The 17,735-nt window shown below is 48.2% G+C and overlaps 4 protein-coding genes across 5 annotated transcripts; 2 read left to right on the forward strand and 2 right to left on the reverse strand.

Moving 5' to 3' along the window:
- Positions 1–242: 242 nt before the first annotated feature.
- Positions 243–1,276, reverse strand: LOC120676407 (osmotin-like protein). Its single transcript, XM_039957673.1, has one exon. The coding sequence runs from the start codon at positions 1,210–1,212 to the stop codon at positions 460–462; it is 753 nt and encodes a 250-aa protein (XP_039813607.1). The 5' UTR covers positions 1,213–1,276; the 3' UTR covers positions 243–459.
- Positions 1,277–3,394: 2,118 nt separating this feature from the next.
- On the forward strand, positions 3,395–5,613 carry LOC120675050 (glutathione S-transferase T3-like). Its single transcript, XM_039956142.1, has 2 exons — positions 3,395–4,871; positions 4,960–5,613. Exons 1-2 carry the CDS (start codon positions 4,488–4,490, stop codon positions 5,611–5,613), a joined length of 1,038 nt encoding a protein of 345 aa, XP_039812076.1. The 5' UTR covers positions 3,395–4,487.
- Positions 5,614–9,221: 3,608 nt separating this feature from the next.
- LOC120673074 (heat shock 70 kDa protein) lies at positions 9,222–12,563 on the forward strand. The gene is made up of 2 exons (XM_039953756.1): positions 9,222–9,591; positions 10,558–12,563. Exons 1-2 carry the CDS (start codon positions 9,381–9,383, stop codon positions 12,291–12,293), a joined length of 1,947 nt encoding a protein of 648 aa, XP_039809690.1. The 5' UTR covers positions 9,222–9,380; the 3' UTR covers positions 12,294–12,563.
- Positions 12,564–13,118: 555 nt separating this feature from the next.
- Positions 13,119–15,500, reverse strand: LOC120672698. 2 transcript variants are annotated; one of them, XM_039953228.1, is made up of 2 exons: positions 14,297–15,441; positions 13,119–14,221 (listed from the first exon to the last, which is right to left on the reverse strand). In XM_039953228.1, the coding sequence occupies exons 1-2, from the start codon at positions 14,952–14,954 to the stop codon at positions 13,401–13,403; spliced, it is 1,479 nt and encodes a 492-aa protein (XP_039809162.1). In that variant the 5' UTR covers positions 14,955–15,441; the 3' UTR covers positions 13,119–13,400. The 2 variants fall into 2 exon arrangements, with proteins under 2 accessions (XP_039809162.1, XP_039809161.1); XM_039953227.1 differs by having other exon boundaries at positions 13,119–15,500.
- Positions 15,501–17,735: the final 2,235 nt, after the last annotated feature.

The following is a 17,735-nucleotide window of genomic DNA, read 5'->3' on the forward strand; positions in this document are numbered from 1 at the left end:
AAATGTAGCTAGACAAAATAACCAATTACACAGTTTGTTTGTAATTTGCGAGACGAATCTTTTGAGCCTAATTAACCCATGATCGGATAATAATTACCAAATACAAATGAAAGTGATACAGTGACAAAATTCTAAAAGTTTTTGCAACTAAACAAGCGCCAGATCTATCTCACATTTCAGTTTCAGAAGAACCCAATGCATTTCGACGAATGATTCAACATCTGAACATGCGCGAGCGATAATTATAGCCACCTAAACGAAGTTTATTTCAAACTGTAAACTGAGCAGCGACACCATTACATCAGTCTTACGGCCAGAACGCCAACACACATCCAACGGGCACAGTACCTGCTGTCTACAGAGCACACGACCAGACCAACACGCACACCGCAAATCCTACTAGAGACACTTGTTGTTGACGGACAGCGACGGGCTCCGGAGCCGTGCCCGGAGCTCTGTCTAGTGGCAGAAGATGACCTTGAGCTCGCGCGGCGCGGCGCACTCGTGGGTGAGCGACGGGCTGTCGTGCGCGTAGGTGAAGGCCTGCGGGCACTCGCGCTTGAAGAACTCCGAGTACTTGGAGGCGCGGCAGGTGCGCGGGCTGTTGTACATGTTGCGGCAGCACAGCTCGTCGGTGCGGAACGCCTCGCAGCCGCTCCTGCACGCGAGGACGCTCCCGGCGGGGGACCGCAGCTGGAGCTCCCCCGGGCAGGTCGCCGTGAGGTTCCTGCGGCAGCCGAGCACGGGGCAGTTGCCGCGGCCCTCGTGCGGGGTCACGGACAGGCCCACGTTGAAGCCGTCCACCACGCTCACGCCGTACGAGGTCTGGTCGCCGCCGCCGCCGTGGTGGAGGCTCAACTGCGCCAGCGTCGCGGGCGCCGCGCCGCCGAGCCCGCCGCACTGGAGCCGCCCGCCGCAGTCGCCCGTGGCGCAGTGGAGCTGCGCGCCGGCGCCCGCGCAGCCCGTGCGCGCCCAGATGCGGCCCGACCAGGGGTGCGCCGGCGCCGGGAACGACTTGTGGGAGAGGGCCGGGAGGAAGAAGCCGCCGCCCTCCAGCACGTCGTGCCCGGAGTTGGCCTGGATGCCCGGCCACACTGGGAAGGGGCAGTTGTTCACCACGGTCAGGGTCATCGGGGCGTAGTCGGCAGCGGCCAGGAGGCTGCAGCCCAGGAGGGAGGTGGCGAGCAGGAGGAGCAGCTTGGGAGAAGCCATGGTTGTTGGTTGGGGACCGGAGCACGAGAAGGTTGTGGCTTGTGGCCGTGACAAGTGAGGGCAGGGGTTTTAGGTGGCTTTATAGGACGTGGGCGTCGTGGGTTTTGGCTCGGGCCGTGGCGAACTGGTGCGGGCGTGTCCGTGTCTCGACGCGTCGTCTGCCTTTGCATCTTGCAAAGTGCCCACAACGAGAAATCTCGCTTCAGTTTCCGTCAGACTCACACCGCACCCGCCAACAAGGGTGAACGGCGCTTGTTTTTCACTGCAATACTACGTTTTCAAATATTTGTATCATGCGAACAATGCATTACAAACCTAAAAGATTCTCACCGGAGTCTGGTCATGATTTCTAGCTGGAGATGTATCATTTACCTGAACACTTTGTCCAGTTGGAAAAGATGTCTCATGTCTGCCCAGTATTTTTTTTTGGCGAAAGGGAAGTTATGTTAAAACGTCGAACAGCACAACCCCTTTTACAACTAGAACCCCAAAACAAAAGAAAAATACAAAGGAGTCGCTAAAACTCCTGTTCATCTTCCTCAACCGCTTTATTTTTTCCCTTTATTTTTCCCCAATTAGATCATGGATGGCTTTGTTTTGTAATAATCTTTTGGCCATATACACTTTGTAGAGGCTGGAACTCGTTTCCATTACGTAAAAAAATCTTTCTCAACCGCTCGGGCCAACTGGTCATTAGCAGAAGCTTGGGTCCGCCATCAGAACCATTTCATGTTTGGCGCCAAGGCTTATTGTCGTTTATGACCATTTAAATTTGTTACAAAAAAAAGACTTCGTGTAATAGTGTTCACTTGTTTGCAAGGCTATGACAATGGTGCGTTCGTAATATTGATTGATTGATTATCAAGGATTCAAAGTTACTTTTTTTAAGCTATGTTTCAAGCAACGCTAGCTTATCCGATCTGATAGCCTCTGCAATTCTTCCTGACAATTGTCCCGATGACACCGAGCTTATCTGCTTTTCAAAAAAACAAAAACAAACGCCGAGCTTATCTTCTCGGCCTTGTTACCTTGGGGTCTAACGTCACGTCAGTTCTCAAAAGTTACTACTACCTTGAACTCACTTTCTCAAAGCAGCCTCAGAAACCAAGCAGAATGGTATCCAAAGCTGGCCTCGCACCATTTTATAGTCCTGCTTTTGGATTTATCAATTGTGCATAGACACAAACAATATCCCCATTTCCCCATAACGACACCTGCTAGCGTAGCTAGTTTGTAGCAGAAACGGCGATGCCTTATCCTTCAGAAGCAAGGATGCGAGGATGGGTCTCTCAAATTCCGACGGTGGCTGCTGGTTGCCATGTGCCCATGCACACGACGATGCTTTCTTGGCAATGCACTCAAGGTTCTCGTCCCTTCTGCGTCCTGCATTTCTCCTGATCGTGGAAAGCACAAAGCCTCAAGCATGGGCGGCATCGAAAGCACAAGGCATCGAAGGGCTGGGAGCGGGAGAGGCAAGGGAAGGGAGACATGGGCGGCAGCTTTCTTGGCAGAGAGCGCGCGGGGTCACGGTTCCTGTGGACTGTGGTGCCGCACAGCGGCGGCGGCTTTTAGCTACTTTAGCATCGTTGGATCGCTGAAAGCCTGGCCCCGGCGCGACCGTTTCCTGCAGCGGGCATGCGGTTTCCTGCGGCGGGCAGGCGAATCCTTCCGGCCACTGCCGAGGCCCGCTCAGGCTTGACGGCTCGTAGCTTCAGGGATGGTATCATGACGTGAGGCCTGCATCGTGGATGCTTTGTTCGCTTTACCTTTTCAGTTTTCGCACATGACAAAGAACGGAGGGGTTTTCATGAGATGTCCTCCACTCCTCGTGTTACTGTCAGCAAGTCCTTGTGTAATATTTTTTTTTCAAAAACGGTTTTTTTTTTGCGAGAGGAAATTGTTGAAAGACTTACTGAAAAATTTCTACAACCTGATTTTAAAAAAGAAGAATTTTACAACAGCAAGGCCATAAAATCAGTGAAGATGAGCGTAAGGAGCTGGAAACAAGTCGAGATGGTACCATGCAAATGGAAATTGTCAAAGAAGAACGTTAAGTCTGGCTGGCATTGGCTTCGCCTGTCATTTGTCAAGTCCTCGGAGATCATCAGAGTGATTTCAGGCCGCCAACGCAACGAGGTCCAGCAAGAAAACCAAAGCATTTGTAACTTATTAGAGCATCTCCAAGAGTGTCCAAAAAACACTCCCAAAAATAAGTTTTGGGTAAAAAGCTAAAAACCAACGCTCCAACAGTGGTCCAATCTCCTGCCCAATTTTTTGGCTCGCCCAAAACAAGCGCTCTGCAGAGTCAGATATCCGCCAACGCTCGTCACTCCCAATCCCGAAATTTACTGCCAATGCCCGCCATTTCTCGCTTCCCGCGCGCCTCCCCGCGCGTTTTCCCTCCCCTCCTAGTCGCGCCATTTTTCTTCGTCGTCCTACCAATTCAGCCGCTGCCGCGCTCCATCCCACCTTCCAGGGCATGTTCGACTACCAGCGCCACCTCCCATCTGTCTATCGTTGCCGCACCCCTCTGTCCCTCCATCCAGGTTGTGGATCTCCGGAATCAATAGCGCAGGCTCCCGTCCATCCGGCGCCGGATCCACTCCATCTACGACGGCGGCTCCCCTCCGCCTAGCAACACTCTGCTAGATTCCCTCCCGTGTTGATTTGCTTCGATTTGGATCCAGGTACTGAGCTTTAGGTCCTCCACGTACTGAATTTAGTTGATTTGCCTTGATTTGCATCCTATGAGCTTCCATTGTTCCAATAAATCTGTCAAGTATCCTTGTTTGTTTTAATCTCAGATATGCCCTGACTAAATAATTTTGCTTTGATTTTGACTAGATATTTTTTATGTAACAGATGTTTCACTGACTGCACAAGAAGAGGAAATATTATGTAGCTGTAGTACTATCTCCTAGGTCCTGTAGAGTGGCAAAACAATGCATTATTGTTGGAGCTAGAAAATTGATCCTTGATTCATCGTACTAAACAGTTAGCTTTTTTTTATAGAACCAATTTAGTTATCTATTCCCTCAAATGATTTGACTCGATCCACCATTAGTCAAAAAATAATACATGGAAAAGGAGAACTGTATGCTAATGGGCCATGCTATCATATTAACCAAAACGTCCGATATAAATATTTGTCTGGAAGATAATCCCATGAGATAGCTACAGGGTGCAGTTTGTTTTCTTCCTGACTATTTCATTTTGCTTGCAGGCTTTAACATTCAGTTTGATTGACAATGGAAGGCCAAGGATACTGAACAAACATGGTGGAGGGCAACGATGACTTGTCTTTCGATGACTTCAGTAGCCCACCCGAGGAGCAGGAATCACCTGTTATTAATAGTACTCCATCAGCAAGGCCAAACCAGAAAAGATCAAAGAACTTTAGTGAGCAGGAGGATCAATTGCTTGTTTCAGCATGGTTGAACATTAGTACAGATCCAATACAAGGCACCAATCAAACTAAAGGATCATTTTGGACAAGAGTTTATGACTACTACCACTCAAATAAGGAATTCACATCAGATCGCAGTCAGAGTTCACTTTTGCATCGATGGAAAGGTATTCTAGTGAATGTCAACAAGTTTTGTGGATGTGTAACTCGGATTGAGGGTAGAAACCAGAGTGGGGTTACAATTCAAGACAAGGTAATTCATTGCATTATTGGCCCTCCATTCTTTATACTCATGCATTCAGGGGTGTACTAACTGCATTTAACTTTCTTAATTTCTGCAGCTTGTACAGACATTGGCTTTGTTCAAGGCTGAAGATAAGGAGAACAAGTCATTTCAATTCTTGCACTGCTGGAATATCTTGCGAAATCAACCAAAGTGGCATGAGAAGCGGAAGCAAATGGCATCTCAGAATCAACTTGGTAACAAAAAACAAAAGGCAACCATGGATTCAAGTCCGAGGACATCCACTCCCATCAATGTTGAAAGAAGCCACAACACTGTCACTGATAATACACCTCCAGAGAATGATCAACGCAAGAGGCCAATGGGTAAGAAGAAGGCTAAAGAAGCATTGCGGCGAGGTGGAGGTGAGGCTTGTGTGGAGGCTTTGGACCATTTATGGGCCAAAAAGAGAGAGTCTGATGCAGAGAAAGAACAGAAGAAAGAAGAGAGATACAACCAGTCATATGCACTAGATAGAGAGAGGCTTGAGCTAGAAAAAAGAAGGGTTCAAGCTGAAGAAGCGAGGGCTGCAAATGAGGCAAAAAATCTTGAGATAAAGGAACGTGAATTGGAACACAAGGAAAATGAACTACAGCACAAAAGAATGTTAGATGAAGAGAGAATTATGGCAATGGAGATTGCTTCCTTACCTACTCTGCAGCAGCAGTTCTATAAGAGCCAACAAAATAAGATCATTGCTCGTCATGTTTAAAATAGCTCAACTGGACAGGTTCATTCCTTACATCATTTTTTTGTTTACATACCGTAATCTTATTACCTTTGTATGTTGCATTCTTAATTACTAGTTTTCTTAATTTCAGACTAGCTCCTTGGAAGAACATGCTGAATATTTCAGTAGTATTTCAGTTTGGTACAACTCCAATTGAAGTTGTTGCTCTTCGAGGCACAAGCGAAGATGTCAATCTGTCATCATTGCCCTGTGTGGAAATTTGCTTGGTTCTGTAATTCAGTTGTAGTCATGTTCCCAGTTTACTAGCTAATGAACCTCAAGCTTGAGTTCAAAGTGATCATGATACTGGTTTCATAATTTACCAGCCTTGGTAGCTGGATCTGTCTGGACACAGTTGTGGTTTATGTTTTTTCATTCTTTTGGACCATTCCGAATCTCCCTGTTCAATATTACTAGGCTTGCTTGGACACATTTGTTAATGCAGCGGAATTTCAAATCTTACTGCTATGCTCGTCAGAAAACTATTTGTTCAACAAATATTACTGCCATAAACTATTTATTACTAATGTGAAGTGTGCTTCTGTCAGATATATGCAAGGGCCTGGAAGCAGCCTATAATGTTTGACATATTTTGTTGCAGAAACATGAAAAGGACTAGCATCAGAAGATGGGCGTGAAATGCCCATATGGACTAATTGTTCTGCAAAATAATAACACACCAGAATCTTTGAACATCTTATTTAGGCAAAATGTCTTACAAGCATTAATCATTCAACTATAAAAGCCCTAAGAAACAGAGATTATGTATATAGAACCTCTGTGGAAGGTCACATGCAATTTATTCTCTGCATATCAAAAAAAAAATTAATATTGATCCGGATGATGTTGCCATAGGTGCTCCACCAGGTCTTCCTGTAGCTGATGGTGAATTTCGTTGTCCCTAATATTTTTGTGCATCTGAATAAATTCTTCAAGATCAGTAGTATGCTCATGAGAAGGCGTCACATTTTCTCCACCATAGTCGAAGCGTTCCTCATGGTCCATTTCTCCCTCGTCTTCAATAATCATGTTATACATGATGACACAAGCTTTCATAATGTCTCCTAGTGTCTCTTCATCCCAAAACCGAGCAGGTCCACGGACAATGGCAAAACGGGATTGAAGGACTCCAAAAGCTCTTTCCACATCTTTCCGTATTGCTTCCTGTGCTTTAGCAAAATATTTTCTTTTATTGCCCTGAGGTTGTTGTATGGTCTTCACAAATGTGGCCCAGGATGGGTATATACCATCAGCAAGATAGTATCCCATTGTATAATCATGACTATTTATACTATAATTCACTTGAGGAGCTGCACCTTCAGCAAGCTTTGCAAAAAGTGGAGACCGGTGAAGAACATTGATATCATTGTGGGATCCAGGTAAACCAAAAAAAGCGTGCCAAATCCAGAGATCCTTGGATGCAACAGCTTCTAAAATTATTGTAGGCTCGTGCACGTGCCCAGAGTACATACCTTGCCATGCTGAAGGGCAGTTCTTCCATTTCCAATGCATGCAATCAATAGAACCTAGCATACCAGGAAAACCTCTTTTCTCTCCAAGTGCAAGCAATCGAGCTGTATCGTTCTCATTAGGTGATCTCAAGTACTCGTCTTCGAAAATTTCAATAATTGCATTGACAAACCTTCTCAGACTTTCTATGGTAGTACTTTCTGCAATACGAACATATTCATCCGTAGCATCTGCAGGCACTCCATAAGTTAGCATCCGGAATGATGCAGTGACTTTCTGGAAACAACTTAATCCAGCTGTATTCGCTGCATTTCTCTTCCGCACAAAGTACTCATCATGAGCTTCTACAGCATGCATTATGCATAAAAATAGATCCCGGCTCATTCTATACCTGCGCCAACCAAGAAAGATAAGACATCCAAATTATAATGCACATCACAAATTAATTGCACAAATCAAATTCCTACGAACCTCCGTCGAAATAGAGTTGGACCATACGTAGGATCGTCCGCCAAATAATCTTGAAACATTCTCATGTGCCCTCCTTCTCGATCTCGATAAAGGACTGCATGACCAGGGACAGAACCACCATGTTTCCGTGTGGGCTGTAAATGACTTTGTACAATTTCTACAGCAGAAAGAATGAGTTCATCATCGTCATCTGATGATGATTCATCCAATAGACTTTGGAATAGGGATGGATGACGACTCATCGCACAAGCTGCTCTTGCTCACGCACGTGTGCCGCTGACTGCTTGGATGACTTGCGTAGCTGGCTATGGTCCAGGACTCCTAGCCACGCCGGAGCTCACGACGGCTACGGCTGGGATCGGCCAGAGCTCACGACTTCTGCGGGATCAAGAGTTAGTGCCCAGTCTAGGGTTCATGGCGTGTGCTTGGTCAAGGCATGAGGCGGCGATGGAGTAAAATATGGAATCGATGCGGCTAGCGGATAAAAGAAAATATGTGATCGATGCTGCCAGAGGAAAAATCGGAAGAAGATACTGGGTTTGTTAAACCTCCCGTGAAATAAATCAAAGATCTGGACCCACCTCGCTTCACGATTTGATGATGTGTCACAGTTTGAATTTTTTTGGGAACATAATTTTGGGAACTGTTGGAGGAGTTGTTTTTTTTACTCCCAATATTTTTTTGGCAAGGCTTCATAATTAGAATTTTTGGACTCTAATTTTTGGGCACTCTTGGAGATGCTCTTAGGAAGCTGAATCGTACTTTCAAAAAAAAAATCTTACCTAGGCTGTAACCTCTGATCAGCCTGCTAGCAGTAGGCCGTGGGCCTTAGCCCAGTTCCCAAAAGCATGTATAATTTTCTTCCAAAGTTTTTGGGCTTGGCTTGGGCTCAGCTCTCTCCAAATTTCCTTACATAAAAAAGCTCGGAGGAGTAAAAATTATATATTTTTTTGTCAAATACTCAAAGTACTAAAGCACACACGATTGTTCCTTAAAAAAAAAGGGCACACACGATTGCATCTACAAGGAAAATATCAGTAGCAGTTTAAAAAAAAATCAATAGCTTTTGGACGTGAACAGTGATTTCCTTTTCCTAGGCACTGCCTGTCTCGCCTGAGTAGATAACACAGATTAATCAACGACGTGACAGGCTTAGTGCAGCCGGGCCCACCAGCAGAGTTTCCAACTTTTTTTTTCTCTGGTAAACAAGCCGCCAATGCTCGGAAACCTGTCGTGAGGCTGACCACAGCGGAGTGAGCAAGAGCAAATTTGTTTCCTCCTCATTTTCCACGCCCTCTCTATCTGCAGTGCCAAACAGTATATTTACAGTGTCAAACAATATATTTGCTCATTTGCTCCTCCACTCCGCCGAACCGCCGTCGAGCCTCTCATCGACTAGAACGCTGTGTTGAACTGTGGAAGGCACCAGACTCGGCAATTCCACGCGCGACCAAGATGACCGGAGACCGGAGTCTCCCCGCAGCCCGGGTCGCATGCCGACGTGGCCACTTGGCACGCCCCAATTGGCTGGGCACCCGAACCCGCACCATCCAGACCCTTCTCGAACGCCCCTCCGATCTGAATCCAACGGCCGGTGTCCGCGGCGCCCGAACGTTCTCGAAACCACGTCACCGCCGATAAAACTCCGCGCCCCGCGCCGCCCCGTTCTGCCCCCAAGCGCTAGTTGCAACTTGCAAGAGCAGAGCAAGCGATCCAAATTCCCTGAGATTTTGCTAGATCTCGAGTTCGCCTGCTAGTTTCGATTCCTTCTTCTCCTCCTCCCGTTCGAGCAAGCGATTCCGGTGGCAATGGCCAAGGGCGAGGGACCGGCGATCGGGATCGATCTCGGCACCACCTACTCGTGCGTCGGCGTGTGGCAGCACGACCGGGTGGAGATCATCGCCAACGACCAGGGGAACCGCACCACACCGTCCTATGTCGCCTTTACCGACACCGAGCGGCTCATCGGCGACGCCGCTAAGAACCAGGTCGCCACGAACCCCACCAACACCGTCTTCGGTACGTGCTCGCTGCTCCGACTCCTACCACCTTTAATTTTGTTGGTGCTGCAGTTCTGTGAATGCTTACGGCCTCTAGCATGCGTGACTAGTTTTTTTTAGTTCGATCTAGTTTAACCTCTGAAATTGGATTCGTATTACCTCTGTGCTGATTATACGTGCTTTATAGATACTACATAGGCACATGACAGGAGGAATCAACGTAGAACCTTCACAGAATGATAGTATGGTCTGCAGAATTTTTTGGTTGCGGTTATCGAATAAGTAATAATCTAGGTGCAATGGACTGCAGAATTTTGAGATACACCTCAGATATAGTTTGCTGCTTAATAGTATGTTCCACATCTGTTAAATTCGGATTCAGAAATTTTCTTCTAAACTTGGCCGCAGGAATTCATGCTCCAGGTGAATAGTATGGTCGCCGGTTGGTCTGTTCAGCTTATTTTGTGCCAAATTATTATATGTTTATCTCTCGCGGCCTATTTGTCTGTTTTAATGTTTGTAGAAATAAATTACTGCCAGAATTTCAATCCATTGCTCTGCTCGTTGTTTGCTGTGACAAAAATTAAGTGTTCCGTAACCTGAAGAAAATGATGCTTCTCTGCTTGTATGCTTATACAAATTATTATATGGTCATCTCTTGCGGTGCTATTGTCAGTTTTTTAATGCTTGAAGAAATAAGTGACAGAATTTCAATCCATTGCACTGCTAGTTGTTTGCTGTGACAAAAATTAAGTGTTCTTGTCGCCTGAAGAAATTGATGCATTGCTCAGCTTATCTGCTGAGACAAAATTAGATTAAGTAGTGCGTCTTTTTGTAGAATTTTATTGCTGTGCTTTCTCTGTTGTAATCTGAACACACTGAACTACTGATAGTCTGATAGCAGGTTGTAGTCCTCTGCTTTCTGTCAATATTCTACATAATGATCACTCTTAACTCACAATCTTGTTGATTATTTGTAATGCAGACGCGAAGCGGTTGATTGGCAGGAGGTTCTCTGACCCATCAGTGCAGAGTGACATGAAGATGTGGCCGTTCAAGGTCATCCCTGGCCCTGGTGACAAGCCCATGATTGTTGTCAACTACAAGGGCGAGGAGAAGCAGTTCGCCGCCGAGGAGATCTCCTCCATGGTGCTCATCAAGATGAGGGAGATTGCTGAAGCCTACCTCGGCACCACAATCAAGAATGCTGTGGTGACAGTGCCGGCCTACTTCAACGACTCGCAGAGGCAGGCCACCAAGGACGCCGGTGTCATTGCTGGCCTCAATGTCATGCGTATCATCAACGAGCCCACAGCTGCTGCTATTGCCTATGGTCTTGATAAGAAGGCCACCAGTGCTGGAGAGAAGAACGTGCTCATCTTCGACCTTGGTGGTGGCACGTTTGATGTGTCGCTGCTCACCATTGAGGAGGGCATCTTCGAGGTGAAGGCTACTGCTGGTGACACTCACCTTGGAGGTGAGGACTTCGACAACCGCATGGTGAACCACTTCGTCCAAGAGTTCAAGCGCAAGCACAAGAAGGACCTCAGCGGCAACCCCCGTGCCCTGCGCCGGCTGCGCACGGCGTGTGAGCGCGCCAAGCGCACGCTGTCGTCAACCGCCCAGACCACCATTGAGATCGACTCCCTGTTCGAGGGCATCGACTTCTATTCCACCATCACCAGGGCTCGCTTCGAGGAGCTGAACATGGACCTGTTCCGGAAGTGCATGGAGCCCGTGGAGAAGTGCCTGCGCGACGCCAAGATGGACAAGAGCTCTGTGCACGACGTCGTGCTCGTTGGTGGCTCCACCCGCATTCCCAAGGTCCAGCAGCTGCTGCAGGACTTCTTCAACGGCAAGGAGCTGTGCAAGAGCATCAACCCTGACGAGGCCGTGGCGTACGGCGCCGCTGTCCAGGCCGCCATCCTCAGCGGCGAGGGCAACGAGAAGGTCCAGGACCTGCTCCTGCTCGACGTCACGCCGCTGTCCCTCGGCCTCGAGACTGCCGGTGGCGTCATGACCGTCCTCATCCCGAGGAACACCACCATCCCAACCAAGAAGGAGCAGGTCTTCTCCACCTACTCCGACAACCAGCCGGGCGTCCTCATCCAGGTGTACGAGGGCGAGCGCGCGAGGACCAAGGATAACAACCTCCTCGGCAAGTTCGAGCTCTCCGGCATCCCTCCTGCTCCCCGCGGCGTGCCCCAGATCACTGTCACCTTCGACATCGACGCCAACGGCATCCTCAACGTCTCTGCTGAGGACAAGACTACAGGGCAGAAGAACAAGATCACGATCACGAACGACAAGGGTCGGCTGAGCAAGGAGGAGATCGAGAAGATGGTGCAAGAGGCTGAGAAGTACAAGGCGGAGGACGAGGAAGTCAAGAAGAAGGTGGACGCGAAGAACTCCCTCGAGAACTACGCCTACAACATGAGGAACACCATCAAGGATGACAAGATCGCCTCCAAGCTCTCGCCGGAGGACAAGAAGAAGATCGAGGACGCCGTCGATGGTGCCATCAGCTGGCTGGACAGCAACCAGCTTGCTGAGGTGGACGAGTTTGAGGACAAAATGAAGGAGCTGGAGGGCATCTGCAACCCCATCATCGCGAAGATGTACCAGGGCGCTGGCGCGGGCATGGGCGGTGCCGCTGGCATGGATGAGGATGCCCCGGCCGGTGGTAGCGGTGCTGGTCCTAAGATTGAGGAGGTCGACTAAGTGGCGTCGCTTGCTTCTGCCGCAGGTCGATCGGAAGTATGAAGTTTGATGGTGCATAAGTGTTCAGGGAGTCCCTGAATCCCTGATGCTGGTGTCGTATCGTCGTGTCTTTTATATTGCTTTGTTTTGTGTCTTGAGATGGAGAACATTTGGAAGTGATGTTTTAAGCTTTGAATCATTTGACAATCTTCCATAGCGGTTTTTTAATCTTGTGCTGGCAATGTAAGATACCCTGCAATAGTTCTTGCTTAAATTCGAAAGTTGTGCGCATGTACTCGGCTCTGCTATTTTAGCAAGCGCGAAAGTATCGATCGCCATGACTCTGAGTGCCAATACGAATTTCAACCAGCCTGAATATTCCCATTGTATCTATGATTCTGTTTAGCATCGAACTCAGTACCAGAAATTGATGTCTTATGATACCAGTGCCAGCCCGCTGAGTTTTACTGCTGGCTCCTTGCTACTCTTTCGTTTCCTTCAGTCGTCATAGTAGAGGATGATTATATCGCAAACTTTGGGTTCTAGTTGCAAGATGAGCGTTAGCTGCATAAATTTTGTCAAACCTGAATAGAACTGATCACTTACTTGCATAGTGTCAGAGCAACAATCTGTTTTATATTCTCTACATGTGTCTGATGGAGTGACCCTCCCTACTTTTCAAAATGAATGCCCTGTTTAAGATGTTTGATTTGATTTGATTCATATCTAAAATGCCTATGTTTTCCCTTAATAATTTATGGGAAATCTAGAAAATGGTACTACGTAGTGAAATTTGGGTGTAGAGATTGTTACAAACAGGAAGTCACAATCCAAGATACAAGCAAATAGGTAACAACTCAGTATTTTATTTCTTTAACTGAACTTAATACAAAATCTAAATCGGCAATCCCAGCACAACTGTAAACATGAGGGTTAAAAATACACCCATAGCACAACTAGAACAAACTAATCTTCAGCCTAGTTCTTTGTTACTGAAGAGACTTACAAAGCACAGGCACTAAAATGAATAGGCAGAGAACAAGCATACTGAACCTTGATTCTCAGCTCAATTCAGTATTAGTCTGGGGTTACAAACAAGATGCCACATCGTGCAGAGACCTACTCAGCTTAGGTCAAAAGTAGTTCATTAGCTCCAAAGTGAGGAGGTCGCAGAGAGACCCTAACTTCATGCTCTTCAGGTTCATTTCCTCGTTTCGGGATCATGATCTCAAGCACTGAAGCAGCCTCATCGAAATATGCCTCCAACTTAGCATCTTCAGGAATGCGAGAAGCTAGAGGTATTTCACGAATGAAATCCCCAGGAGGGCAATGCTCGGGAGATGGATCAGCAAGTTTGAAAATCCTACCATGTCTTCTTATGTGCTGCATCCTTGCAGTACTAACACAAGCGATCTTCACAATGCCACGAGTCAGTGTATTCCTCCACGAAACCTTCACCCTCTGCTGATCAACAAATGGCAAACTGACCATTATCAAGTAGCCCTGCTCATCCTCATAGATGGACTTGGCAGCAGTCACTGGCCCACAAGCAGTTCTCATTACCCCAGCAAACTCGTGGAGCCATGAAGGTTGCACTGCTGAATGCATCTCCACGTCTTGTTGTGTCTTCTGATTGCAAGAATTCACTGGTAAGAATACCTCCTCATCCATGGCTTGTGGGGATAGTTCCTTCCTGCGCTTGCTGCTAACTGGGGACAGATCCATACCATCTTCGCCTGAATGATTGGACGGCGATGACAAATTCAAGCTTGATTTCTTTGGGTTTTGAGTACCATTGCTCTTGACGACAGGGTGTGGCCTCTCAAGCTCAAGCTCCGAGTTCGGCATGGTCCTCCATGTCCCAAAATCACTGGCCTCCTGTGGGATTATGAAATTGAGCTCCCTCCCTGTAAGCTCTGCCCACCTCCTCAGGTCAGCCTCAGTGAGCCCTGCAAGATTTGGTGATCTGACCACCTCAATCCCATGAATACATTGCGGGTTTGAGAGCCCCCTGTAGTGCTTACGCTGCATCCGGTGTGACCGGACAAATCCCCTGTCGACGCTGAAGGGGAACTGCGGCTCACCAGGCCGGGAGTGCCCGTTCATGTAGCTCCTGAGTTGCATCTTCCCGAGGGCATTCTCCGGCCGCTCCTTGAACACCCACATGTACATGTTCTCCATGTCGTGCTGCACCAGGAACATGTCGAGCCGGAGGTCAGATTTGTCGAACCCCGTGACGCCGTTGGCGTCCCGGACGACCCTGTCCTTGCACTTGTCCGACAGCAGGGGCTTGAAATAGAAGGTGAAGAAGAACCAGGCGCCCCAGATGCTGTCCCCGCGCTTGGCGGCCTTCCGGCTCCCGGCTTTGGGAGCGACGCAGCTGAGCATAGCCTCGGCGCTGTACAGCTGAGGGCCGAGGCTGACGTCGAGCATGTCGCAGAGGTCCGTCTGCCAGGGCTGGTTGATGTCCGGCGGAGGCGCGCCGGAGGGCGACACGGCGTGGGCGCGCCCGCCGACGGCGGCGCCCCCTCCGATGAGCGCCTGCACCATGACGCCGACGGCGCGGTCGTCCGGCGCGGCGAGGTGGCCGGACGGGTCCATGGAGAGGAGCGTGCAGGGGCCGTGGTGGCCGCCGCCCACGCCGTTCTCCATGGACAGGGTGGTGACGAGGTCTTCCCCCATGGCTGGTGACTCGCACCTCGGGGGTGGTTGGTGCTAATGGCGGCCTCCGCCTGCTGTCCTCCCTGTCTTCTCCCGCCGCTATCTGATCGGCGGCCTCATGATCCCTCCGCACTCCAAGAAAGCGTCCCACAGCAACCAGTCATGCACCCATTCCATGAACCCCACCATCAATTCCCCCGCGGATTCCACCTCAAATCTTCACCCAGCCTCCTCCCCCGACCAAATCCACGACGCGCAGAATGCCGCACAGGGTCGGGATGAAGAAACCGGAAGCTAGACTCGTCTAAAATGGAACGAAGCCAAGTAGCGCGGTGGTGGGTTAGCCGGCTGTATTACCTCCATCAGAGATCAGCCTCCGCCATCAATGCGAGGGCGTGGCGGGGAGCGAGGAGATGCGGGTGCAGGAGCGCGGGGAGGAAGGCGACGACATGAGGGGGTGGGATGGGATGGGAGGAGGTTGGGAAAGGGGAAGGGATGGTTGCTGGGGGGCGGCCGATTTTAATGGCCTCCGGGACGCGGAAGAGCCCTCCACCGGATAGGACCGGCTGGGGCAGCGTCCGTTTTGACGGACGGCCACGGCGTTAGGGCACACGCAGGCCACGCGGCCTCTCCAATCCAATCCAACTCGAAAGCCGACCACGCCGTGCCGTCCTTCCGTTTTGGCATTTTTCTTTTGTGGGCGTGGGGGCGAAAATCGGCGAATCACACATCGAACCTGATGATCGAAGTAAACAAATCAACCAACATGATTATATAATTCACGAACGTCAGGCTGGCAGCAGATTTATATATACTATAAAAAGTCGTAGTAACACTGCCGATGACTTTGATATCATCAGCCAGCTATCAATTCTTTTATATTTCTTTTTTGGCCAAGATGGTTATCCAGTTATCCTCGTATAAGGCTATAAGTTCTTCGCCGGAGGCAACGGCCAAGCATCAAACTACCATGGTGCTGGGCTGATTGCTGGTAGCAAACCTGTATGTACTGTTCATTGTCTGTTCCGAGAGAGAGAGAGAGAGAGGGGTCATTTAGCTTTTAAAGATGCAGATAATCCCAATGCTGGGAGTATATGCCATGGAACGAATTGAACTCACGTTTCAGCGGTTCCTAAAAGTGACCACTGACCAGCATCACCCAGCTGCTTTCATTTGGCGGCCCTTCATTTTCTCTATGGTTTTTGGGTTTTAACTGGAGCAAAGTGGATCTCTGCTCTGCTCGAGGTGTCAATTACTTGCGATGAGCCGATGATTTTTTTTATCAGATGAGCCGATGACTTGATAACATCACAAGTTATCGAGGCTGTTCGGCTTATCTTGGCTTGACTTGTCTCGACTTGTTTCGACTTATTTTCTCTCACAGAATACTATTCATTCTACCAGCCCTACAATTCTTCGAGTATATCTTTTTCTTTTTGCAAGATAGTTGTCCTCCCACCCCCAGCCCCCAGCTCAACACAGAAAGCTCTTCACCGGCTTCAATGGATCACAAGCAAATTAACAGTACGAATCAATGCAAACTGCCGTGCTTCACTGTTTAAGATGCAAGTAGCTACTCTCTCTGTCCCTTATTATTTGTTGCTTTGGGTGTACGTGCTTCAAGTTTGATTCAATTTGTAGAAAATACGTGTAACATTTGTATCTCCAAATAAATTTATTAAAAAACTAGATTAAATGATCTATCTAATGGTATTAATTATGTATCATACATATTAATAATTTTTTATATAAAATTAATCAAAATAATTTTTCGGGAAGCGAAAGCGACAGTTATTTAGGAACGGAGGGAGTACACTGTTAATAAAAAATTAAAAATCAAAGCAATCCCAGTTTTGGCCTGGGAGAATGAGAATCGCCCTCTGCCTCATGCCATTTGCCATCGAACGAGTTGCATCGACGACAAGTCTAAACGGAGGTTAATTCTAAACGGTACCAGTCGCATTATCCAGCTGCTTTTGGCTCTTCATTTTCCCTATGGTTTCAGGTTTTTTTAACTGAAGCAAGTGTATGTATGCGCTGTCCTGGAGAGGAGAGGCCATCAGGCTAGAGAGGACGACGGCGTCACCAAGCAAAAGCCCGGAACGCGACGAGGCGAGACAGAAGCACACCAGCTTTCAGCTTTGCGTCGCCCGCCGTTGGAAGGTGCCTTTTTTTTTTTATTTCTGGTGCGAGGCTGCGAGCACGGCCTGGCCCTCGCCGCCGCGGCTTCTATTTCGTGGGTCAGGGGCGCGATACCTCCCAGCGTCGCTTTATTTGAGCAGAGGAGAGCCGAGCAAAGCAAAGCGTGTGATTCCGGGCGCGAACCATCACTTTCCAATTTGCCGCGGCCGGCCGAGCTGCGTATGTATGTCGTCGTCTAGCCTGGTTCACCGAATCACCGCGATGGTGTTGAGGCGCTGTTCAGATCTTTACCCGTAAACCCCGTAAATATAAAAAAAATGTCACGTCGAATATTTTGACACATGTATAGAGTACTAAATGAAGTCTATTTACAAACTTTTTGTATGGATGGGCTGTAAATCGCGAGACGAATCTAATGAGCCTACTTAATCCATGATTTGCAACAGTGATACTACAGTAACCATCCGCTAATTATGAATTAATCATGGATTAATTAGCATCATCTCGCGATTTACAACTCATCTGTGCAAAAAGTTTTGTAAATAGACTTTATTTAATACTTCAAATTAACAAAATTCCGTCGCAAAAAAATTTTGGGCTCTATCTAAACACGTCCTGAATCCGCTTAGATTCTCCTCTTCTCTGGATTCCCCATGTGGT

This window comes from Panicum virgatum, chromosome 5N (assembly GCF_016808335.1).
Source record: "Panicum virgatum strain AP13 chromosome 5N, P.virgatum_v5, whole genome shotgun sequence".
Taxonomy (NCBI): Eukaryota; Viridiplantae; Streptophyta; class Magnoliopsida; order Poales; family Poaceae; genus Panicum; species Panicum virgatum.

Excerpts from the sequence above, each read along its gene's own strand:
- LOC120673074 (XM_039953756.1), top strand. The coding sequence starts at position 9,381 with ATGGCCAAGGGCGAGGGACCGGCGATCGGGATCGATCTCGGCACCACC. Across the intron at positions 9,592-10,557 it reads CCCCACCAACACCGTCTTCG|ACGCGAAGCGGTTGATTGGC; the intron begins GTACGTGCTCGC and ends TTTGTAATGCAG.
- LOC120675050 (XM_039956142.1), top strand. The coding sequence starts at position 4,488 with ATGGTGGAGGGCAACGATGACTTGTCTTTCGATGACTTCAGTAGCCCA. Across the intron at positions 4,872-4,959 it reads GGGTTACAATTCAAGACAAG|CTTGTACAGACATTGGCTTT; the intron begins GTAATTCATTGC and ends TAATTTCTGCAG.
- LOC120676407 (XM_039957673.1), bottom strand. The coding sequence starts at position 1,212 with ATGGCTTCTCCCAAGCTGCTCCTCCTGCTCGCCACCTCCCTCCTGGGC.
- LOC120672698 (XM_039953227.1), bottom strand. The coding sequence starts at position 14,954 with ATGGGGGAAGACCTCGTCACCACCCTGTCCATGGAGAACGGCGTGGGC.